At 45.1% G+C, this 26,345-nt stretch overlaps 1 protein-coding gene across 2 annotated transcripts in view; it reads right to left on the bottom strand.

Annotated features, from left to right (window-relative positions):
* Positions 1-26,345, bottom strand: part of LOC129811165 (ADP-ribosylation factor-like protein 15) — a 69,634-nt gene that overhangs the window by 26,007 nt on the left and 17,282 nt on the right. For both annotated transcript variants that reach the window (XM_055862370.1, XM_055862367.1), the window contains exons 2-4: positions 22,206-22,350; positions 21,823-21,882; positions 8,612-8,820 (exon numbers count right to left, since the gene is read on the bottom strand). In XM_055862370.1, the coding sequence (XP_055718345.1) occupies positions 8,612-8,820; positions 21,823-21,882; positions 22,206-22,350 (414 nt within the window). The remainder of the gene's footprint in view (positions 1-8,611; positions 8,821-21,822; positions 21,883-22,205; positions 22,351-26,345) is intronic.

The following is a 26,345-nucleotide window of genomic DNA, read 5'->3' as shown; positions in this document are numbered from 1 at the left end:
GATTGTTATGAAAGCTTGAAATCGGCCCCGATTAATCGGCCATTCCGATTACTCGGTCGACCTCTAGTGTGGACCATGATAATTCCTTAGTGATGTCGACACCAAGGAACTTGAAGCTCTCGACCTGCTCCACTACAGCCCTGTCGATGTGGATCAGCTCCTTTGTTTTGCTGATGTTGAGGGAGGGGTTGTTGTCCTGGCACCGCACTGCCAGGTCTCTGACCTCCTCCCTGTGGGCTGTCTCATCGTCATCTGTGATCAGGCCTACCACAGTTGTGTTGTCTGCTAACTTTATGGTGGTGTTGGAGTCGTGAGCGGCCACACAGTTATGGGTAAGCAGGGAGTACAGGAAGGGACTATGCACGCACCCCTGAGAGGTCCCCATTTTAAGGGTCAGTATGGCAGATGTGTTGTTGCCTACCCTCACCACTTCGGGGTGCTCCTTTTGTCCTGGTGGGAAAGGGCAGTGTGCGAATTGGAGTGGGTCCAGAGTGTCTGGGATGATGGTGTTGATATAAGCCATGACCAGCCTTTCAAAGCATTTCATGGCTACAGATGTGAGTGCTACAGGATGATAGTCATTTTGACAGGTTACCTTGGCATTCTTGGGCACAGGGACTATGGTGGTCTGCTTGAAACATGTAGGTATGACAGATTGGGTCAGGGAGAGGTAAAAACACTTGCCAGCTGGTCCAAGTATGCGTCCTGGTAATCCGCTTTGTAAATGTTTAAAGGACTTATTCACATCAGCTACGGAGAGTGTGATCATGCAGTCGTCCGGAACAGCTGGTGCTCTCATGCATGGTTCAGTGTTGCTAGCCCCGAAGCAAACATATTAGGTATTTCATTCGTCTGGTAGGCTCGCGTCACTGGACAGCTCACATCTGGGTTTCCCTTTGTAATCCATGATAGTTTGCAAGCCCTGTCACCTCCGACGAGCGTCACAGCCGGTGTAGTAGGATTCAATCTTGGTTCTTAGTTGATGCTTTGCCTATTTGATGGTTTGTCGGAGAGCATAGCGGGAGTTCTTATAAGCGTCTGGATTAGTGTCCCGCTCCTTGGTTTCTGGTTGGGATATGTACGTACGGTCACTGTGGGGACGACGTCGTCAATGTACTTATTAATGAAACCGGTGACTGATGTGGTAAACTCCTCAATGCCATTGGATTAATCCCGGAACATATTCCAGTTCTTCCACGGCCTGCATACTCACCAGACATGTCACTCATTGAGTATGTTTGGGATGCTCTCAAATGACGTGTACGATGTTCCAGTTCCCACCAATATCCAACAACTTCACACAGCCATTGAAGAGGAGTGGAACAAAATTCCACAAGCCACAATCAACAGCCTGATCAACTCTATGCGTAGGAGATCGGCCTGCATGAGGCAAATGGAGGTCATACCAGACACTGACTGGTTTTCTGATCCACGGCCTTACCTTTTTTTTAAAGTAACTGTGACCAGATGCACATCTGTATTCCCAGTCATGTGAAATCCATAGATTAGGACCTAATCAATTTATTTTTAATTGACTGATTTCCTTGTATGAACTGTAATTAAGTAAAATCTTTAGAATTGTTGCATGTTATATTTTTGTTTAGTGTAGTAGTACTAATTTAAAGGATCATTTTAAAATAAAGAAATGTTCGGACGCTACAGACAATTTTGTGAGAAGATCGATATCGGGATGTCTCATGGTCTGACAAACTGCTCTAGCTCTGCCACCTTTCACAGCAGATACGGAAGTGCGATGTCGGCAGATGCAGTGGATTGAGAAGCATTGAATGCAAAAAAAAAACAGATATCTCCAGCTATAACTGACAGATTTTTATGGGGATTTTTGTTTGATGATAATTAGATATCCGAGGGGGCACGGACATCGACTCTAGATCTCTGATGAGACGTTGTCAGTCAATCAGGTCATCTCCATGGTAACCAGAGACTCTTCTGCAACACATGCCTTCAAACTACAGTAAAACTCCTTAAGTATGCCCTCACCTAAGGAAAACGTTTGAAGGGCTCTATTCAACCCCCTTCGGTAAGGATTTACCATCAGGAATAATTTCACATTAAGGAAAACACATAAGATGTTTAACGCAACCGGCCCTGGGCTCTATCTCCTGCCTGATATAGATGGAGACCCTGGACCGTGTGAACCCCACTATAGCTTAACCTACAGCCCCCCCATCCATAACTACTGGTCATCAAACTGTTATGGGCTTGGACATTCCAAGAGCAGATCCCAAAGACAGGAGTGAAAGAGAGCTTACTCAAGCTCATTTGACCTCTAATACTGAACGAATGTCCCCCTACAACAAATCTAGTTACAAAAGTCTACCAGGGGACCATAATTCAATGAAGTGCATGCCTTGCTTGTCAGGCAGCCACAGCAGCGCTACACAAAACAATACTATACTGCCAGTACACACACCCAATCTGCTTCTAATGTAGACATGTACTCAGGATACTCCATCCAATATTGCCCTAGCGAAGATGAAAAGTTGCGAAGGTGAAATATTTGAGGGGAGTATCTTGGAAGACAAGTATCACCCCACGGGAATGGTGGGGTGAATTGAGTTTCATACATGTGTTATGCACAACGTCCTCCTGCAGGGTGGGACAGCTGATCTGAGACAATCGGAGTCAAACAACGTCCAGAGAAAGTCTATTGTGGTGCGTGCGCACACCCACCCATACACACACAGGTGTTTTACGGGTACTACTTAATGAATCTGCCAGTTGAGGACTTGTGAGGCATCTGTTTCTCAAACTAGACACTAATGTACTTGTCCTCTTGCTCAGTTGTGCACCGGGGCCTCCCACTCCTCTTTCTATTCTGGTTAGAGATAGTTTACTCTGTTCTGTGAAGGGTAGTAGTACACAGCATTGTACGAGATCTTCAGTTTCTTGGCAATTTCTCGCATGAAATAGCCTTCATTTCTCAGAACAAGAATAGACTGATGAGTTTCAGAAGAATGTTCTTTGTTTCTGACCATTTTGAGCCTGTAATCAAACCCAGAAAGGCTGATGCACCACATACTCAACTAGTCTAAAGAGGCCAGTTTAATTGCTTCTTTAAATCAGAACAACAGTTTTCAGCTGTGCTATCATTATTGCAAAAGGGTTTTCTAATGATCAATTAGCCTTTTAAAATAATGAACTTGGATTAGCTAACACAACGTGCCATTGGAACACAGGAGTGATCTTTGCTGATAATGGGCCTATGTACGTAGATATTCCATTAAAAATCATTCATTTCCAGCTACAATAGTCATTTACAACATTAACAATGTCTACACTGTATTTCAGATCAATTTGATGTTATTTTAAATGGACAAAAAAAATGTTTTTCTTTCAAAAACAAGAACATTTCTAAGTGACCCCAAACTTTTGAACAGCAGTGTACACACACACACACACACACACACTCAAACGTTTGGACACACCTACTTATTCAAGGGTTTTTCTTTATGTTTGCTATTTTCTACATTGTAGAATAATAGCAAAGACATCAACACTATGAAATAACATGGAATCATGTAGTAACCATGTAGTAAAAAGTGTTAAACAAATCAAAATATATTTGAGATTTTTCAAAGTAGCCACCCTTTGCCTTGATGACAGCTTTGCACACTCTTAGCAGCTTCATGAGGAATTATTTTCCAACAGTCTTGAAGGAGTTCCCACATGCTGAGCACTTGTTGGTTATTTTTCTTTTACTCTGCAGTCCAACTCATCCCAAACCATCTCAATTGGGTTGTGGTCGGGTGATTGTGGAGGCCAGGTCATCTGATGCATCACTCCATCACTCTTTTTGGTCAAATAGCCCTAACACAGCCTAGAGGTGTGTTGGGTCATTGTCCTGTTGAAAAACAAACGATAGTTCCAATAAGCACAAACCAGATGGGATGGCGTATCACTGCAGAATGCTGTGGTAGCCAAGCAGGTTAAGTGTGCCTGAATTCTAAATAAATCACTGACAGTGTCAACGGCAAAGCCCCCCCCACACCTCCTCCTCCATGCTTCACGGTGGGAACCCCACATGCGACGATCATCCGTTCACCTACTCTGCGTCTCACAAAGACATGGCGATTAGAACTCAAAATCTCACATTTGGACTCAGGACAGATTTCCACTGGTCTACTGTCCATTGCCCATGTTTCTTGGCCCAAGCAAGTCTCTTCTTCTTAATCATGTCCTTTAGTAGTGGTGTCTTTGCAGCAATTCAACCAAAGGCCTGATTCACGCAGTCTCCTGTGAACAGTTGATGTTGAGATGTGTTTGTTACTTGAAGCATTTATTTGGGCTGCGATCTGAGTTGCAGTTAACTCTAATGAATGTATCCTCTGCAGCAGAGGAAACTCTGGATCTTCCTTTCCTATGGTGGTCCACATGAGAGCCAGGTTCATCATTGTGCTTGATGGTTTTTGCGACTGCACTTGAAGAAACTTTCAAAGACCTTAAAATATTCCAGATTGACTGACCTTCATGTCTTAAAGTAATGATGGACTGCTGTTTGTCTTTGCTTATTTGAGCTGTTCTTGCCATAACACAGAGTATACACACACACACACAGAGTATACACACACACAAACAAAGTATACACACATACACACACACAGAGAGAGAGTATACACACACACACAGAGAGAGTATACACACACACACACACACAGAGTATACACACACACACACACAGAGTATACACACACACACACACACACACAGAGTATACACACACACACACAGAGTATACACACACACACACACACACACACAGAGTATACACACACACACACACAGAGTATACACACACACACAGAGTATACACACACACACACACACACAGAGAGAGAGTATACACACACACACACACACAGAGAGTATACACACACACAGAGAGTATAAACACACACATGAGTGTATTGGGAGGTGGAGTGAAACTCTCCAGGTCATTAGAGCACTGGGCTTTCCCTTCCACCCTGGAGCCTTCTACAGCCCCAGCTTGATACAGACCCATTTCACCGTGGACTGCAGTGCACACATACACATAACCACACACGTTCACATATGCCGCAAGCACACACATTAGGAATTTCAACACTCCTCACACTATACACCAAGACTACAATTCATTCAAACTTGATCTACTTCCACCCAAGCCTCAGAAAAATGAAAAAGTACATTATGGCAAAGAACATGTTAAAGATAGCCTGGTGTTAAATATGACAGAAAACATCTGAAGGTCTGGTTAGGGGCTTGAGACAGGCTGAAGGTCTGGTTAGGGGCTTGAGACAGGCTGAAGGTCTGGTTAGGGGCTTGAGACAGGCTGAAGGTCTGGTTAGGGGCTTGAGACAGGCTGAAGGTCTGGTTAGGGGCTTGAGACAGGCTGAAGGTCTGGTTAGGGGCTTGAGACAGGCTGAAGGTCTGGTTAGGGGCTTGAGACAGGCTGAAGGTCTGGTTAGGGGCTTGAGACAGGCTGAAGGTCTGGTTAGGGGCTTGAGACAGGCTGAAGGTCTGGTTAGGGGCTTGAGACAGGCTGAAGGTCTGGTTAGGGGCTTGAGACAGGCTGAAGGTCTGGTTAGGGGCTTGAGACAGGCTGAAGGTCTGGTTAGGGGCTTGAGACAGGCTGAAGGTCTGGTTAGGGGCTTGAGACAGGCTGAAGGTCTGGTTAGGGGCTTGAGACAGGCTGAAGGTCTGGTTAGGAGCTTGAGACAGGCTGAAGGTCTGGTTAGGGGCTTGAGACAGGCTGAAGGTCTGGTTAGGGGCTTGAGACAGGCTGAAGGTCTGGTTAGGGGCTAGAGACAGGCTGAAGGTCTGGTTAGGGGCTTGAGACAGGCTGAAGGTCTGGTTAGGGGCTTGAGACAGGCTGAAGGTCTGGTTAGGGGCTTGAGACAGGCTGAAGGTCTGGTTAGGGGGTTAAAACAGGCTGAAGGTCTGGTTAGGGGGTTGAGACAGGCTGAAGGTCTGGTTAGGGGGTTGAGACAGGCTGAAGGTCTGGTTAGGGGGTTGAGACAGGCTGAAGGTCGGGTTAGGGGGTTGAGACAGGCTGAAGGTCTGGTTAGGGGGTTGAGACAGGCTGAAGGTCTGGTTAGGGGGTTGAGGCAGGCTGCAGGTCAGGAATACAATGTTCCCATCCCAGTCTCATACAGTCCTTTGAGTGAAAGCTGCTAAAGTGAATCCATTAAAACAAAATGAGAGATGAGGGACTGAGACAGACAGGGGATATGTCCTAAATGGCATCCTATTCCCTATATAGTGCACTACTTTAGACCAGAGCCCTATCCCCTATATTGTGCACTACTTTTGACCAGAGCCATATTCCCTATATAGTGCACTACTTTTGACCAAAGCCCACTGGGCTATATAGGGAATAGGGTGTCATGTGAGAGACAGGAAATGACTGCTAGACATATAAACAAGGAATGTACATCCTGTTTACAACTTTGGCCAGAACTTTGATTGTTGGTTTGATTAGTTTTTAGCTCAGATCAATATGAGGGGGGGGGGGGGGTTATTGGGATCGGACAGTGAAGAGACAGGAAAGGTAGGAGAGTGTGAGTCAGAAAGGAAGTGGTTTGATGCAAATCCACACCCATTACGACTCTTGTTATAAATGGACTACACAGGTTTCACATACAGGAGTGTTTGCAAACTAACACATAGCTACATGACTAAATCCTATTTGATGCTGAAACTAAAACACAGCAAGACCAAAGCCAGCCCCTGGCCGCAGCCGAGGTTTTAATGCAATTATAATTTTTTGGCTGTTTAAAATAGGCAGGTTAACAGACAGCTGCTTCAATAGGTTTAGTTCACATGAGCACGGCTAACCTGAAAACAAATCTGGTGTGGTATCCATGATGAGTCTGATCCGCTGAGATAGGGATGGCTTCATGGTCAGGGTGACCTCATGGTCAGAGTGACCTATACCGATTGTATGATTAGATTGTCTTTATCTGATTGCAATTTGGTTATAGAAGCTCTTCTCAAACAGATGTTAGTGCAGGTCGGGTAAGTTAGTGCTCTAAATGGTGTCTGTCTATTGGCCTTTACCCAGCAGGCAGAACTGGTTGGAGTGACGTTGTCATTATCGTGTCTTTCATCACCCCATAGGCAGGTTGTGTACTGGTTGTATAGGGAAGACGTCTTTACCTGATTGCAATCTGGTTACGTGACTCAACCAAAAACAACATAGTTGAGACGTCATGTGTACAATTTAGCTGCTGGATATGGTGGTCAGCATTCCTTGTCGATTTGGATTCAAAAGGTGGGAAAGGATGTGCGTAAAGAGGCCAGTGTCTGAGTGTTTACCATAACTGGTCTACTTGGGTGTGAAGCTACATCCCCAGGCCCAAGGTTGGTGTTAGTTTGTATGTCAGTGTTGCGTTCTTACCATAAATTGCCTTGTCTGAGACAGAACAGCCCATAGGGCAAGAGCCCATCTCCTGTTTCTGTAGCGTGAGGTAGCTTGATGTACAAGTACACCCCCTGGACAGGACACTAGTCTATCGTTTTCCATAGATATACATTATATTACAAGTATTATGCCATTATCTATAGCATTTATAGCCATCATTGTTAATTATCTCCTGTACGGAGTGTGCAGCAGGTGTGTGTGTGTGTTGCACGGGTCAGCTGTTCACCCGCCGGCAATTGTCAACAACCCATCCGCAACCGCCCCGCTATATATGTGTGAAAGTGAAAATCTAGTTAACATCGGTAAAGTTCTCTTTCATCTCTGCTTCTCTGGCACAGTGAAAACATTTAGGGACCGGGTAGAAAATGCAATAACTCCATGGAACATTTCCAAATGACATAATTTTGACCAGTTCTAAGGGCATTAAAATCTGTGAAAACAACCCAACATGTTTTTCACAACATTTCAGTTCGGCTTGGATGCATATTTTATGTGGTTGAAATATAAATCAGCATTTATGATGCTGATAAAGATTTCACCTTCCCTAACCACGCATTCATTCTCTCAACATGCTGAAAGAAATAAATATTATTTCTCCACTCCTGTTCGAGTCAAAATGTACATTTGGTGTATCATCTTGCTGCAAGAAATGCTTAAATTCTGCAAGAGTTAACATTAAGGGTATGTGAGAGGTTATAGACCTACAGTCAGTGTCCAGATTTCAGTTACTATTCCATTTAACCCATCTGAACAGTACAGTTCCCTTGACATGCCATATTTGAAGTTACAGTCATGAGATTGTTGAAATTGTATAGCGCCTCAAAATCATCACACATAACATCTTTCCCAAACATTAGGCTGTTCTGGCCCTCCCTGTTCCCAAAACATTTGGCAGTTGTACAGTTAGGACCTAAAGTTTAGGCTAACACACCAATGCCAGAAAAAAATAATGAAAGAAAAACCTCAATGTAGCCTATCGATATGAATTGCACATGGATTTGTTATGCATTGGTTTTGTCTTTATTCAACCTGACCGTCCTTCATCCACACAACATTTCATGACCCTAAACCCGCTCGCACAGCGGATATAACCGCACATTAGTGCCAGAGGCGGCAGGAAGCCTAGTGGTTAAAAAATATGAGTCAACCCACGCATCACTAGTATGTGTGTGCGTGCGGTCGGCCTACCTCCTGTGTAGTGCGAGCGGCAGGTTTGTCCTGGTGGTTGGCCAGTATGAGGAAGGGCAGGGTGCAGAGCTGGGGGTGCTGCAGGGCAGAGTGGAGCTCAGTGCGGGCCATCTCCAGGTCCTCGTCTGTGGAGGCGCTATCCAGGATGAACACCACTCCCTGGGAACCCTGGTAGTACCGCGACCAGTACTTCTTTATCGAGTCTGCTCCTGGAGAAAAAGACAGACGGCTGTGCGCATGAGCACAGGGATGGATTCTCACACACACACAAACGGACAGACGCGCGCACGCACACACAAACACATGCACACTGACGCCCCACACAATTAGTAGCACCACCAGTTCAAATACCTCAATTAAATTAGCTCCTTCAATTGATAGACAGGCCCCCACACATGCTATACACAGACAAGCACACACATAATATGAAAACACACACACATGTTCTCTTGGCACTGGCTCCAGTATGATTTCAAATTATAACACACTGTCACAAGCTATTACAATACTCTAGTGCCAGTCAAAACCAAACTGTTTTTTAAACGTTAGCTTCAAGAGGCTCGTTCTACATAATTCAATTGTAGGTTGATAATCCAGCAAATAAAATGGAGACCTATGAGCAACAGAGACCTCCAGCAAGAAAAGGGGAAAAAATGCTTTGAATTTCAACATTGTTTCAATTGGAATACGTCTGGAGAACATTTTCCAAATGCTTCTACCCTCCTTTCATAAGATCTTTGTGGATAGCGCATTGTGTTTTTAAGACCTCAAGACTGCCAACTTTTAGCCTCCTGCTCTGTTGCGCTGGGGGCCGGTGGGGAAATTACATGTCTGTCTAAATGAAGTGTGTTCAACACAAAAAAAATGCATCCCAAATTGAACACTATCCCCTGTATAGTGCACTACTTTTGGCCAAACCCCTATTGCATCCTGGGTCAAAAGTAGTGCACTATAAAAAAGGGAATAGGGTGCAATTTGGGACGCAACCAAAGATTATCTTTAAAGGAGAAACAACTCAGAGCACATTAAAGCAGTTCCCTATGAGAGCCACTCTACAGCACAGTTCAAATGAACTTTCTTTTACAATGAACATATGGTTCCTTTTCTGCACAACAATTTGGGGGTACAAAAGACTCACCAGGCAGGGCATGGCTTTGGTTAGAGTGAGTGACAGAGAGGGGGAATAGAACCACAACCTCGTAGGAATAAGGTCCATTATCAGGACCCGCATTGTTAAATTACTCTCACTGAGTGTGGCTGGAAAAACCACTTATTTTTCTGAAATCTAAAAGAGAAAGAGGCCATGGTTTAACTCTTCCATCTCTGGGGCTATAGGAAAAGTGGACCTGACTGTAATTTAACCACGCCCACCGACATCTCTCATTAGGGTGTTATTCATTAGGGAATCAAACGGAAGAAAACAGACAAAACAGGGAGGGGCTACCTGGACTTGTCCAACAAGAAAAGCTTGTTTTAATGTTCCATTGCAAAGCGCTTTAAAACATTTTGTCCTAATGAACACGATCCAGGCGTGTTTATGGCTGACTCCGCCCCTCATTACAAGTGTTTACAGACGATTAGCCTACTACTCTCTCTGAGAATCCATAAAAACTCCATCCCCCAACTTGACCAATATGCCTGCTCAAGAAATTGAGTAATATTGCGTGGGAGTATGAGCTGAAACAGCTTACAGATGAACTATTACGTATCAAAACACCTCAAATAATTGTGTGGGGGGGAATGGGGGTTAGAGGAGGGGTAGGAAGTTAAGTCTTAACTAGACCGTATTATCAAGATGAATCTATTGCTCAAGAACAGATGCTGAAAAATCTGCCAAGCATAAGAGCTTGGCTATCCATCACTACCGTGGCCTGAGAAACAATGTTGAAACCAATGTTCAAACGTAATCTTGCTGAGGGGTGTTTTACAGGCTATTAGGACATCAGCAAGGCTCCCATACACTCATATAAGACCACTGGCTATTGTGTGTGTTCATCTCCCGCTCTATTTATATACAGATGTATGTACGTACAGTTTCAGTTTGGACACACCTACTCATTCAAGGGTTTTTCTTTATTTTCTACATTGTAGAATAATAGTGAGCTATAGTTCAGACATGAAATAACACATATGGAATCATGGAGTAACCAAAAAAAAAGTTAAACAAACCAAATATATTTGTTATTTTTCAAAGTAGTAAAAATAAAGAAAAACCCTTGAATGAGTAGGTGTGTCCAAACTTTTGACTGGTACTGTTCGTATGTACAAAACTATGTGGACACCCCTTCAAATTAGTGGATTTGGCTATTTCAGTCACACCCGTTGCTGACGTGTATAAAATCGAGCACACAGCCATGCAATCACCATAGAACATTGACAGGAGAATGGCCTTACTGAAGAGAGTGACTTTCAACGTGGCACCGTCATCGTCAGTTCGTCAAATTTTTTCCCTGCTTGAACTGCCCCGGTCAACTGTAAGTGCTGTTATTATGAAGTGGAAACACCGGGCTAGGCCCTTAAGTTCCAGTTAAGGGACATTTTAATGTTACAGCATACAATGACATTCTAGATGATACTGTGCTTCCAACTTTGTGGTAACAGTCTGGGGAAGGCCCTTTGCCGTTTCATCACGACAATGCCCCCTTGCACAAAGCGAGGTCCAGACAGTAATGGTTTGTCGATATCGGTGTGGAAGAACTTGACTGCCCTGAAAAGAGCCCTATCCTCAACTCCATCGAACACCTTTGGAATGAATTGGAATGCCGACTGCGAGCCAGGCCTAATCGCCTAACATCAGTTCCCGACTTAAATAATGCTCTTCTGGCTGAATGGAAGCAAGTCCCAGCAGCAATGTTCCAACATCAAGTAGAAAGCTTTCCCAGAAGAGTGGAGGATGTTATAGCAGCAAAGGGGGGGGGGGGACACTAACTCCATATTAAGGCCCATGATTTTGGAATGAGATGTTCAACAAGCAGGTGTACATATACATTTGGTCATGTACAGAAGATTAAGAACACCCCCCCCCCCCCCCCCCCCCCCCTTCCCTCAAAACAGCCTTAATTCGTCTGGGAACGGACTCTACAAGGTGTCAAAAGTGTTCCACAGAGATGCTGGCCCATGTTGTTTCCAATGCTTCCCACAGTTGTGTCAAGTTGGCTGGATGTCATTTGGCCGGTGAACCATTCTTGTTACACATAGGAAACTGCTGAAGGTGAAAAACCCAGCAACGTTGCAGTTCTTGACACAAACCAGTGCGCCAGGCACCTACTACCATACCCTGTTTAAAGGCACTTACATGTTTGGTTTTGCCCATTCACCTTCTGAATGGCACACATATACAATCCATGCCTCAATTGTCTCAAGGCTTAAAAATCCCTCTGTCTCCGCCTCTTCATCTACACTGATTGAAGTGAATTTAACAAGTGACATCAATAAGTGATCATAGATTTCACCTGGATTCACCTGGTCAGTCTACAGTTGAAGTCGGAAGTTTACATACACTTAGGTTGGAATCATTAAAACTCGTTTTTCAACCACTCCACAAATGTCTTGTTAACAAAGTATAGTTTTGGCAAGTCGGTTAGGACATCTACTTTGTGCATGACACAAGTCATTTTTCCAACAATTGTTTACAGACAGATTATTTCACTTATAACTCACTGTATCACAATTCCAGTGGGTCAGAAGTTTACATACACTAAGTTGACTGTGCCTTTAAACAGCTTGGAAAATTCCAGAAAATTATGTCATGGCTTTAGAAGCTTCTGATAGGCCTATTGACATCATTTGAGTCAATTGGAGGTGTACCTGTGGATGTATTTCAAGGCCTACCTTCAAACTCAGTGCCTCTTGGCTTGACGTCATGGGAAAATCAAAAGACATTAGCGAAGACCTCAGAAAAACAATTGGAGACCTCCACAAGTCTGGTTCATCCTTGGGAGCAATTTCCAAATGCCCTAGGGTACCACGTTCATCTGTACAAATAATAGCACGCAAGTATAAACACCATGGGATCACGCAGCCGTCATATCGCTCAAGAAGGAGACGCGTTCTGTCTCCTAGAGATGAACGTACTTTGGTGCGAAAATTGCAAATCAATCCCAGAACAGCAAAGGACCTTGTGAAGATGCTGGAGGAAACAGGAACAAAAGTATCTATATCCACAGTAAAACGAGTACTATATCGACATAACCTGAAAGGCCACTCAGCAAGGAAGAAGCCACTGATCCAAAACTGCCATAAAAAGCCAGACTACCGTTTTCAACTGCACATGGGGACAAAGATTGTACTTTTTGGAGAAATGTCCTCTGGTCTGATAAAACGAAAATAGGACTGTTTGGCCATAATGACCATCGTTATGTTTGGAGGAAAAAGGGGGAGACTTGCAAGCCGAAGAACACCATCCCAACCATGAAGCACGTGGGTGGCAGCATCATGTTGTGGGGGTGCTTTGCTGCAGGAGGGACTGGTGCACTTCACAAAATAGATGGCATCATGAGGCAGGAAAATTATGTGGATATATTGAAGCAACATCTCAAGACATCTGTCAGGAAGTTAAAGCTTGGTCGCAAATGGATCTTCCAATTGGACACTGACCCCAAGCAAACTTCCAAAGTTGGGGAAAAATGGCTTAAGGACAACAAAGTCAAGGTATTGGAGTGGCCATCACAAAGCCCTGACCTCAATCCTTTAGAAAATGTGTGGGCAGAACTGAAAAAGCATGTGCGAGCAAGGAGGCCTACAAACCTGACTCAGTTACACCAGCTCTGTCAGGAGGAATGGGCCAAAATTTCCCCAACTTATTGTGGGAAGCTTGTGGAAGGCTAACTGAAACGTTTGACCCAAGTTAAACAATTTAAAGGCAATGCTACCAAATACTAATTGAGTGTATGTAAACTTCTGACCCACTGGGAATGTGATGAAAGAAATAAAAGCTGAAATAAATCATTCACTCTACTATTATTCTGACATTTCACATTCTTAAAATAAAGTGGTGATCCTAACTGACCTAAGACAGGGAATTTTTACTACGATTAAATGTCAGGAATTGTGAAACACAGAGTTTAAATGTATTTGGCTAAAGTGTATGTAATCTTCCGACTTCAACTGTATGTCATGGACAGATCAGGTGTTTTGTCTACTCAGTGTATATATGTAACTTTAGAGGAACAGAAAACATGACCACAAGCCAGTTTACCAGAAAACATATTGCATTACAATCACGTGTGACGATAACAGAAACCACATTTTCCACAAATGGTATGACATCATACATGCATGGCTGCTACCCGCTACATGCCGACTGACTGGCTGCTGCACGCCGACTGACTGGCTGCTGCACGCCGACTGACTGGCTGCTGCACGCCGACTGACTGGCTGCTGCACGCCGACTGACTGGCTGCTGCACGCCAGCAGGCTGGCTGGCTGCTGCACGCCAGCAGGCTGGCTGGCTGCTGCACGCCAGCAGGCTGGCTGGCTGGCCGGCTGCTACCCACAGGCTGGCTGGCAGGCCGGCCGCTACCCACAGGCTGGCTGGCAGGCTGGCCGCTACCCACAGGCTGGCTGGCAGGCTGGCCGCTACCCACAGGCTGGCTGGCAGGCTGGCCGCTACCCACAGGCTGGCTGGCAGGCTGGCCGCTACCCACAGGCTGGCTGGCAGGCTGGCCGCTACCCACAGGCTGGCTGGCAGGCTGGCCGCTACCCACAGGCTGGCTGGCTGGCCGCTACCCACTGGCTGGCTGGCTGTTACCCGCCGACTGACTGGCTGGCCGGCTGCTACTGGCTAGCATCTGGTTACTACCCGCCGACTGACTGGCTGGCTGGCTGGTCACTACCCGCCGACTGACTGGCTGGCTACTACCCGCCAACTGACTGGCTGGCTGGCTGGCTGCTACCCACCGACTGACTGGCTGCTACCCACCGACTGACTGACTGGCTGCCTGGCTGCTACCCACCGACTGACTGGCTGGCTGGCTGCTACCCACCAACTGACTGGCTGCAGGTCTACACTAGATCATCAGGTCTACACTAGAGCGTCTGGTCTACACTAGAGCGTCTGGTCTACACTAGATCATCTGGTCTACACTAGATCATCAGGTCTACAGTAGAGCATCTGGTCTACAGTAGAGCATCTGGTCTACACTAGATCATCAGGTCTACACTAGATCATCAGGTCTACACTAGAGCATCAGGTCTACACTAGATCATCAGGTCTACACTAGATCATCAGGTCTACACTAGATCATCAGGTCTACACTAGATCATCAGGTCTACACTAGATCATCAGGTCTACACTAGATCATCAGGTCTACACTAGATCATCTGTTCTACACTAGATCATCAGGTCTACACTAGATCATCAGGTCTACACTAGATCATCAGGTCTACACTAGATCATCAGGTCTACACTAGATCATCTGTTCTACACTAGATCATCAGGTCTACACTCAATCATCAGAGCTGAGAAATCCTTCCCTGGTGCGATCCACCGACCTGGTAGACGGACAATATCTCAAATACCCTATCGCAATTTGTCTTTACACAATTCCTCACATCCTGTTTGTCAACTGTATTGGAGGAGAAGGTCCCCCCTCGGACCTTTATTTGGGGAAAGAGGTGTGCGTGGAGAGATGATGTGAGGAATTGAGCAAATATTAAATAGAGAAACAGCCACAGACTGACAGATCACACACACAGCATGATGTCATCATCCCGCTGACGGGAAACAGGCTGTGAGGAATCCCTCTGCTTTGAACTCCCATATCATCTCTCCTAAAGCCACGAACAGACCGAAAACATCTCAGAGACCAACCAAAAACATCTCAGCCAGAGGGCAGACGAACCAAAAACACTACAATCCCTAGCAGACAGACACGACTACTGTCAGGGAGATAAAGACAGAGAGTAAAACAGAAACATTACCAGTATGACCTGGTGACCTGCAAACATCTCCCCTATCAGATTCAAAGAACACAGTCCTGTCTCCCTAAACCCCAGAGACACCAAATGATTCATAATTTAGTGACGGAACTAAAAGACAAAACAGACACCCCCCACCCCCCCCGTATATACGGAACTAAAAGACAAAACACACCCCCCCCGGTATACGGAACTAAAACACAAAACAGACCCCCCCCCCCCCCCCGGATATACGGAACTAAAAGACAAAACAGACCCCCCCCGATATACGGAACTAAAAGTCAAAACAGACCCCCCCCCCCGATATACGGAACTAAAAGACAAAACAGACCCCCCCCCCCCGATATACGGAACTAAAAGACAAAACAGACCCCCCCCCCCCGATATATGGAACTAAAAGACAAAACAGCCCCCCCCCCCGATATAGGGAACTAAAAGACAAAACAGACCCCTCCCCCCCAGATATACGGAACTAAAAGACAAAGCAGACCCCCCCCCCTCCCCCCCAATATACGGAACTAAAAGACAAAACAGACCCCCCCCCCTCTCCCCCCGATATACGGAGCTAAAAGACAAAACAGACCCCCCCCCCCCGATATACGGAACTAAAAGACAAAACAGCCCCCCCCCCGATATACGGAACTAAAAGACAAAACAGCCCCCCCCCCCCCGATATACGGAACTAAAAGACAAAACAGACCCCCCCGATATACGGAACTAAAAGACAAAACAGACCCCCCCCCCCGATATACGGAACTAAAAGACAAAACAAACCCCCCCCCCCCCCCCCCCCCCGATATACGGAGCTAAAAGACAAAGCAGACCCCCCCCCCCGATATACGGAACTAAAAGACAAAACAGACCCCCCCCCCCCCGGACATATGGAACTAAAAGACAAAAAAAAAAAAAAACACGATATACGGAACTAAAAGACAAAACAGACCCCCCCCCCCCCCCCCCCCGATATACGGAACTAAAAGACAAAGCAGATCCCCCCCCCCGATATACGTAACTAAAAGACAAAACAGACCCCCCCCCCCCGGACATACGGAACTAAAAGACAAAAAACAGATCCCCCCCCGATATACGGAACTAAAAGACAAAACAGACCCCCCCCCCCCCCCGATATACGGAACTAAGAGACAAAGCAGACCACCCCCCCCCCCCCAATATACGGAACTAAAAGACAAAACAGACCCCCCCCCCCGATATACGGAACTAAAAGACAAAACAGATCCCCCCCCCGATATACGGAACTAAAAGACAAAACAGATCCCCCCCCCTCGATATACGGAACTAAAAGACAAAACAGACACCCCCCTCGATATACAGAACTAAAAGACAAAACAGACCCCCCCCCCCCGGACATACGGAACTAAAAGACAAAACAGACCCCCCCCCCGATATACGGAACTAAAAGACAAAACAGACCCCCCCCCCCGATATACGGAACTAAAAGACAAAAAAAAAAAAAAAAACACGATATACGGAACTAAAAGACAAAACAGACCCCCCCCCCCGATATACGGAACTAAAAGACAAAGCAGACCCCCCTACAGAACTAAAAGACAAAACAGATCCCCCCCCCTCGATATACGGAACTAAAAGACAAAACAGACCCCCCCCCCCCCCCCCCCCCGATATACGGACGGAACTAAAAGACAAAACAGACCCCCCCCGATATACGGAACTAAAAGACAAAACACACCCCCCCCCCCCCCACGATATACGGAACTAAAAGACAAAAAAAAAAAAAAAACACTATATACGGAACTAAAAGACAAAACAGACCCCCCCCCCCCGATATACGGAACTAAAAGACAAAGCAGACCCCCCTACAGAACTAAAAGACAAAACAGATCCCCCCCCCTCGATATACGGAACTAAAAGACAAAACAGACCCCCCCCCCCCCCCCCCCCCCCCCCGATATACGGAACTAAAAGACAACAGACCCCCCCCCCCCCCAATATACGGAACTAAAAGACAAAACAGACCCCCCCCCCGATATACGGAACTAAAAGACAAAACAGACCCCCCCCCGATATACGGAACTAAAAGACAAAACAGACCCCCCCCCCCCCCCCCCCCCGATATACGGAACAAAAAGACAAAACAGACCCCCCCCCGATATACGGAACTAAAAGACAAAACAGACTCCCCCCCCGATATACGGAACTAAAAGACAAAACAGACTCCCCCCCCCCGATATACGGAACTAAAACACAAAACAGACCCCCCCCCCCCGATATACGGAACTAAAAGACAAAGCAGACCCCCCTACAGAACTAAAAGACAAAACAGATCCCCCCCCCTCGATATACGGAACTAAAAGACAAAACAGACCCCCCCCCCCCCCCCCGGACATACGGAACTAAAAGACAAAACAGATCCCCCCCCGATATACGGAAATAAAAGACAAAACAGACCCCCCCCCACGATATACGGAACTAAAAGACAAAACAGACCCCCCCCCCGGACATACGGAACTAAAAGACAAAACAGACCCCCCCCCCGGACATACGGAACTAAAAGACAAAACAGACCCCCCCCCACGATATACGGAACTAAAAGACAAAACAGACCCCCCCCCCCCCAATATACGGAACTAAAAGACGAAACAGACCCCCCCCCCCGATATACGGAACTAAAAGACAAAACACACCCCCCCCCCGATATACGGAACTAAAAGACAAAAAAAAAAAAAAAACACGATATACGGAACTAAAAGACAAAACAGACCCCCCCCCCAATATACGGAACTAAAAGACGAAACAGACCCCCCCCCCCGGACATACGGAAATAAAAGACAAAACAGATCCCCCCCCGATATACGGAACTAAAAGACAAAACAGACCCCCCCCCCCCCCCCCCCCCCGATATACGGAACTAAAAGACAAAACAGACCTCCCCCCGATATACGGAACTAAAAGACAAAACAGACCCCCCCCCCGATATACGGAACTAAAAGACAAAACAGACCCCCCCCCCCCCCGATATACGGAACTAAAAGACAAAACACACCCCCCCCCCCCGATATACGGAACTAAAAGACAAAACAGACCCCCCCCCCCAAATGTGCGGAACTAAAAGACAAAACAGACCCCCCCCCCCCCGATATACGGAACTAAAAGACAAAACAGACCCCCCCCCCCCCCCCCGATATACGGAACTAAAAGACAAAACAGACCCCCCCCCCCCCCCCCGATATACGGAACTAAAAGACAAAACAGACCCCCCCCCCCCCGATATACGGAACTAAAAGACAAAACAGACTCCCCCCCCCCGATATACGGAACTAAAAGACAAAACAGACTCCCCCCCCCCCCGATATACGGAACTAAAAGACAAAACAGACCCCCCCCGATATACGGAACTAAAAGACAAAACAGACCCCCCCCCCCCGATATACGGAACTAAAAGACAAAACAGACCCCCCCCCCCCCGATATACGGAACTAAAAGACAAAACAGACCCCCCCCCCCCCCCCGATATACGGAACTAAAAGACAAAACAGACCCCCCCCACGATATACGGAACTAAAAGATGAAACAGACCCCCCGACGAACGGTTAAAAGCAGCAGGTGACCATCCTATCGACCACATCCGCCTCTGACATCGGCCGGCAGACATTCGTTATGGTGGGTCTTTTCCTTAATATTTCAGCACATGCCTTCTTCGAAACATCGGTTTGGTCCCTACAGGAAAAATAATTTGGAGTAGGCCAAATACACTGATTAAAGTGTGCGACTTTGATCGTTTTTTCCAAATTTATGAACTGTTACTTTGAATGACTGTTACCTTGATGGACTGTTACTACCTGCACCATGTAAGTAACAGTCCTTTTTGGGCTGTCGGTCTCCAGCTCTTAACTGCCGGATGAGAGGCTGAATGTTCCCAGCCTCAGGTAGCTTCCAAATTGGCACCCTATTCCCAATTTAGGCTGTATCACATCCGGCCGTGATTGGGAGTCCCATATGGTGGCACACAATTGGCCCTACGTCGTCCGAGTTTGGCCGGGCTAGGCCATCATTGTAAATAAGAATTTGTTCTTAATTGACTTGCCTAGTTATATCAAGGTTAAATAAAATACATGACTTTCTACCTGGTCAAAAGTACGGCTCTAAATAGGGAATAGGGTGGTATTTGGGACGTGGATTCAGAACAGCAGCTAGGTGAACCCTGTCTGGAACTAAGGGAGAGTCCCTGTCCGCACCAATGATGTCATGTGGCCCACTCCCCACACACACATACAAACAAACACAGAAAGGACACACCCAGTGGGCGAGTGAAATTTTAGTGAACGTGTTAGCTACTTCATTTGCGTGTCGTGTCTATCCGACATGTTGCTTTCTGCATCAAAGTGGAGAGATAACGATGACTCATCTCTATGCAGGATGTGTGTCATTCAAGGTCTCGATAACATTTACTATCTTAGGGGACTCTAACATTCAGCTAGCCAAGGAAAAATGTATTAACATTGTTTTAGATGCCTTTGGGGTTTGTATACAGTTGAAGTCGGAAGTTTATATACACTTAGGTTGGAGTCATTAAAACTAATTTTTCAACAGCTCTAGAAATATCTTGTAAACAAACTATAGTTTTGGCAAGTCGGTTAGGACATCTACCCACAATTCCAGTGGGTCAGAAGTTTACATACACTAAGTTGACTGTGCCTTTAAACAGTTTGGAAAATTCCAGAAAATTATGCCATGGCTATAGAAGCTTCTGTTAGGCTAATTGACATCATTTGAGTCAATTGGAGGTGTACCTGTGGATGTATTGCAAGGCCTACCTTCAAACTCAGTGCCTCTTTGCTTGACATCATGGGAAAATCAATAGAAAATCAGCCAAGACCTCAGAAAAACAATTGTAGACCTCCACAAGTCTGGTTCATCCTTGGGAGCAATTTCCAAACGCCTGAAGGTACCACTTTCATCTGTACAAACAATAGTACGCAAGTATAAACACCATGGGACCACGCAGTCGTCATACCGCTCAGGAAGGAGACACATTCTGTCTCCTAGAGATGAACGTAATTTGGTGCGAAAAGTGCAAATCAATCCCAGAACAGCAGCAAAGGACCTTGTGAAGATGCTGGAGGAAACGGTTACAAAAGTATCCTATATTGACATAACCTGAAAGGCCGCTCAGCAAGGAAGAAGCCACTGCTCCAAAACTGCCATTAAAAAGCCAGACTACGGTTTGCAACTGCACATGGGGACAAATATCGTACTTTTTGGAGAAATGTCCTCTGGTTTGATGAAACAAAAATAGAACTGTTTGCCCATAATGACCATCGTTATGCTTGGAGGAAAAAGGGGGAGGCTTGCAAGCCGAAGAACACCATCCCAACGATGAAGCACGGGGATGGCAGCATCATGTTGTGGGGGTGCTTTGCTGCTGGAGGGACTGGTGCACTTCACAAAATAGATGGCATCACGAGGCAGGAAAATTATGTGGATATATTGAAGCAACATCTCAAGACATCAGTCAGGAAGTTAAAGCTTGGTTGCAAATTGGTCTTCCAAATGGACAATGACCCCAAGCATAATTCCAAAGTTGTGGCAAAATGGCTTCAGGACAACAAAGTCAAGGTATTGGAGTGGCCATCACAAAGCCCTGACCTCAAGCCTATAGAAAATGTGTGGGCAGAACTGAAAAAGCGTGTGCGAGCAAGGAGGCCTACAAACTTGACTCAATTACACCAGCTCTGTCAGGAAGAATGGGACAAAATTCACCCAATTTATTGTGGGAAGCTTGTGGAAGGCTAACTGAAACGTTTGACCCATGTTAAACAATTTAAAGACAATGCTACCATATACTATTTGAGTGTATGTAAACTTCTGACCCACTGGGAATGTGATGAAAGAAATAAAAGCTGATATAAATCATTCACTCTACTATTATTCTGACATTTCACATTCTTAAAGTAAAGTGGTGATCCTAACTAACCTAAGACAGGGAATCTTTACTCTGATTAAATGTCAGGAATTGTGAAAAACTGAGTTTAAATGTATTTGGCTAAGGTGTACGTAAACTTCCGACTTCAACTGTATATGGGGATATTCTGATATTGCTGGAGTGTAGCCAGGGTTACATAGCCAGTGTTATGTTCAGTTAGCACGGAATGGGAGAAAACATTTTGAAACGGAGGAAGTCCCATCTATACTTGTCCAACAATATGACCCAATACTTTTCAAAATCGTTTTGCCCACTGAACTAGAAAACTTGAGTACCCCAACATCTTGAACAATGTGTTTCCATCATGAACGAAAATAAGTGAAGGAATTACCTCCGAGTTCCTTCACGTTTAGAATGGCATTCTGGAATGGAACAGCTTTGATGCTAAAACCTAGAAAACAGAATGACATGTAAAGCTTCACACAGAGATATGGCAGACCTTGCTTAATAAGAGGCAAGAGAAAGGTATTCAGCACATCTTCAACACATGTAGGCCTAAAGCACATGTATGAGTTGTGAAAGGCTTATAATTCTGTTCTTTCAGCAGGTAGGGAAAATGTCTGAAGGCTCACCACTTAACTAATGAAGCTTAAATGTTTCAGTACATGGTATACTTGAACGCTGTACTGCAAAAAAAAAAAAGTGATATAGGCCTGACTGTGTAAAGAGCATTTGGACTTGAAAAGTGATTTCTTCTGGTGAAGCGAGTCTCACCCGTAGTTGGCCCGATGTTGCCTGTGGCTTCACTGCAGAGTCTGGACAGTAGACTGGTCTTCCCCGAGCCTGTGAGTCCAATACACACCAGGTCATACTCTGGTCTGGGAGAGGGTGGTCCTTTACAGCACAGTGTCCTGAAACACTGGAGGTAGAAGAGAGAGACGGATGAAGAGAAGAGGGACACAGAGTGAAAGAGAGAGTGGGAAAGAGAGATAAAAAGATAGTGAAGATGGGGTGGAGGGGTGGAGAGAAGGGCTGCAGAGTTAGAGTAATAACAGGTCTGACGGCCAGAGCTAGAGCAGAGCTAGAGTATCTGTGGAATCTGTGTTTTCATGTTTGGATTCTACACCCACTGATCTACTCTGTGACACTACTGACGTCTGTTCTGCCACCGAGTACGCCACTCGCCACTCTGGAGATGTCGGGCAGGATCACATCTGTTAACACCATCTGTTTCCAGCCAAAGATCATGTAAGATCTGGAGAGGAGAGGAAAAAAAGAAGAAGAAAAAGTCCTCTCTCCTCTTCGCTTTCATTTCAATTCTGTGACACACGCAATCCTGTGACACACCACACGTCTTTGAACTTATATAGCCAGTGTGCTAAGAGAGGATGCATTGAGGTACCATAGTATTAGTACAGGATGTTGTGAGTGAATGTGAACCTCCAGATGTGTTATGCAACATGGTCCAAGTCATTGAGGGACTGTTGCTCCGTCAACATGGAAGATCAAAGAATCCTCAATAGGGGCCTCCTATTGAAACCTCCTATTGAAACCAGCGAAGCTGGTCATGGTCTCACACACAGTAAGGGCCCCATGGTGGTTATGTCATGTTTCTACACAACAAGCAATGTGCACCCGGTCTCTGGTCCGTTTAGTAGAAACAGATCCCAGGTCCCTCACCTATATCTGGGTGCTGATAAAGGAAATGACATGGGTCTGGTCAGCTAAGCAGAGTGCTGCTCATAGAAGAAACATCACATGTAAAACTGTGAGCTCAGCTCGAACCAGTAGCATGCGCTGCTCTATATAAACAATAGCCCACGGATCTCCCCTTGCGGAAGGAGATAAGACAAGACAAGCCTTTCATGTTGCACAGGTGTTGCACTGGATAAACATGTTCCTCATTGGTACCAATTACAGACCTGTGTGTGTAGCCTAGCAGAGTCTGAAATAGCAGCTTAAACAAATTGATCTTAACATTACATACACAGGAACAGAAAAAAAAGGTAGGTCAGGTTGAGATTTAGAAAGTCAACATCGGTATACCATTCTCAGACTATGAGTGATAACAGCACAGACTCAGGGACAGTGTACTCCACCCATTGACTACTACACCATTACATGGGAAGAGACTGCCCTCTGGTGGTGATGATAGGCACTGTGGCAGCATACACTGAGTATACAAAACATTAGGAGCACCTGATCTTTCCATGACATTGACTGACCAGGTGAATCCAGGTAAAAACTATGATCCCTTATTGATGTCACCTGTTAAATCCACTTCAATCAGCGTAGATGAAGGGGAGGAGACAGGTTATAGAAGGATTTTTAAGCCTTGAGACATGGATTGTATATGTATGCCATTCAGAGGGAAAATGGACAAGACAGAAGATCGAAGTGTCTGTGAACGAGGTCTGGTAGGTGCCAGGTGCACCGGTTTGTGTCAAGAACTGCAACACTGCTGTTTTAAATATTTTTAATACTTAATATTAGGAAGCTGATCCTAATATGTAGTATACTCAGTGTATAGTGCTTTTTCTCACATCACTATTATGAGATGGGTGATGGCAGGACCAGTCTGGCACATAATCTCCTAAATATGACATGTTTCTAAAGTAGTTCTAAATAAGATGGCAGGCTGCTCAGCTCTCATGACGTAGGACTAAATCACGTTGTTACAAAGCAGACACCAGATGGTTGACAATACTACCGTTTTCAGAACAAATAAAACTAAAAAAATTCAAAACTAGACAAATTCTGATCGTCAACTACCCCGGAATTAGTTAAAGTCCATCTTGTGAATTTGTTCATTATTTCAACTCCACCACCAGGTGGCATGTGCCAGCAAGTTCCTTCACTACTGCCCATGTCAATTTTTTCGCTTTCTCTGACTGAGAATTTCAATAGCCTACAAGATTAGATGACCAAGCTCCACTAGCCCAATACCAGACTGGGAAGTCTCCAAACAAATAGACAACTTGACGATGTTTGTATTTAGGAACTCATGGAGAGAGCGAGAGTTGGGGTTAGGAGCATGACCAACAGCTTGAACCAGTCGATCAACAGCCATGACCCCTACTGCAGCCTTGCTATAAGAGATGGTTAGGAGCAACAAGACACACCCACATGTAAAATGTTGGTCCCATGTTTCAGGAGCTGAAATACAAGATCCCAGAAACGTATATATGCACAAAGAGCTTATTTCTCTCAAATGTTGTGCACCTACAGTGCTAGTCAAAAGTTTACACACCTACTCAAAGGTTTTTCTTTATTTTTACGATTTTCTACATTGTAGAATAGTGAAGACATCAAAACATATGAAATCATGTAGTAACCAAATAAGAATTAAAATCAAAATATATTTTAGACTCCTCAAAGTAGCCATTCTTTGCCTTGATGACAGCTTTGCACACTTTTGGCATTCTCTCAACTAGCTTCACATGGAATGCTTTTCCAACAGTCTTGAAGGAGTTCCCACATATGCTGAGGACTTGTTGGCTGCTTTTCCTTCACTCAGAGGTCCAACTCATCCCAAACCATCTATATTGGGTTGAGGTCGGGCGATTGTGGAGGCCAGGTCATCTGATGCAGCACTCCATCACTCACTTTCTTGGTCAAATAGCCCTTACACAGCCTGGAGGTGTGATGGGTCATTGTCCTGTTGAAAAATAAATTATAGTACCACTAAGCGCAAACCAGATGGGATGGCGTATTGCTGCAGAATGCTGAATTCTTCAGAATTCTAAATAAATCACAGACAGTGTCACCAGCAAAGCACCCCAACACACCTCCTCCTCCTCCATGCTTCACGGTGGGAACCACACATGCAGAGATCATCCGTTCACCTACTCTGCGGTCAGGAACCAAAAAAGTCTCAAATTTGGACTCAGACCTAATGACAGATTTCTACCGGTCTAATGTCCATCGCTTGTGTTTCCTGTCCCAAGCAAGTATCTTATGATTATTGGTGTCCTTTAGTAGTGGTTTCTTTGAAGCAATTTGACCATGAAGGCCTGATTCATGCAGTCTCCTCTGAACAGTTGATGTTGAGATGTGTTTGTTACTTGAACTCTGTGAAGCATTTATTTGCGCTGCAATTTCTGAGGCTGGTAACTAATGAACTTATCCTCTACAGCAGAGGTAACTCTGGGTCTTCCTTTCCTGTGGCGGTCCTCATGAGAGCCAGTTTCATCATACCGCTTGATGGTTTTTGCGACTGCACTTGAAGAAACGTTCAAAGTTCTTAAAATGTTCCAGATTGACCTTCATGTCTTAAAGTAAAGTAATGAACTGTCATTTATCTTTGGTATTTGAGCTGTTCTTGCCATAATATGGACTTGGTCTTTTAATAAATAGGGCTATCTTCTGTATACCACCCCTACCTTGTCACAACACAATTGATTGGCTCATACGCATTAAGGAAATAAATTCCACAAATTAATGTTTAACAAGGCACACCTGTTAATTGACATGCATTCCAGGTCACTACCTCTGGAAGCTGGTTGAGAGAATGCCAAAAGTGTGCAAAGCTGTCATCAAGGCAAAGGGTGGCTACTTTGAAGAATCTCAAATCTAAAATATATTTTGATTTGTTTAACACTTTTTTGGTTAATACATGATTTCATGTGTTATTTCATAGTTTTGATGTCTTCACTATTATTTTACAATGTAGAACATAGTAAAAATAAAGAAAAACCCTGGAATGAGTAGGTGTCCAAACTTTTGACTGGTACTGTATTTGTTTACATCCCTGTTAGTGAGCGTTTCTCCTTTTATTTTTTATTTCACCTTTATTTAACCAGGTAGGCTAGTTGAGAACAAGTTCTCATTTACAACTGCGACCTGGCCAAGATAAAGCAATGCAGTTCGACACATACAACACAAAGTTACACATCCTTTGCCAAGATAATCTAT

This window comes from Salvelinus fontinalis, chromosome 2 (assembly GCF_029448725.1).
Source record: "Salvelinus fontinalis isolate EN_2023a chromosome 2, ASM2944872v1, whole genome shotgun sequence".
Lineage (NCBI taxonomy): Eukaryota > Metazoa > Chordata > Actinopteri > Salmoniformes > Salmonidae > Salvelinus > Salvelinus fontinalis.
The sequence above is the reverse complement of the archived record's forward strand: the minus strand, read 5'-3'. Positions and strand labels throughout refer to the sequence as shown.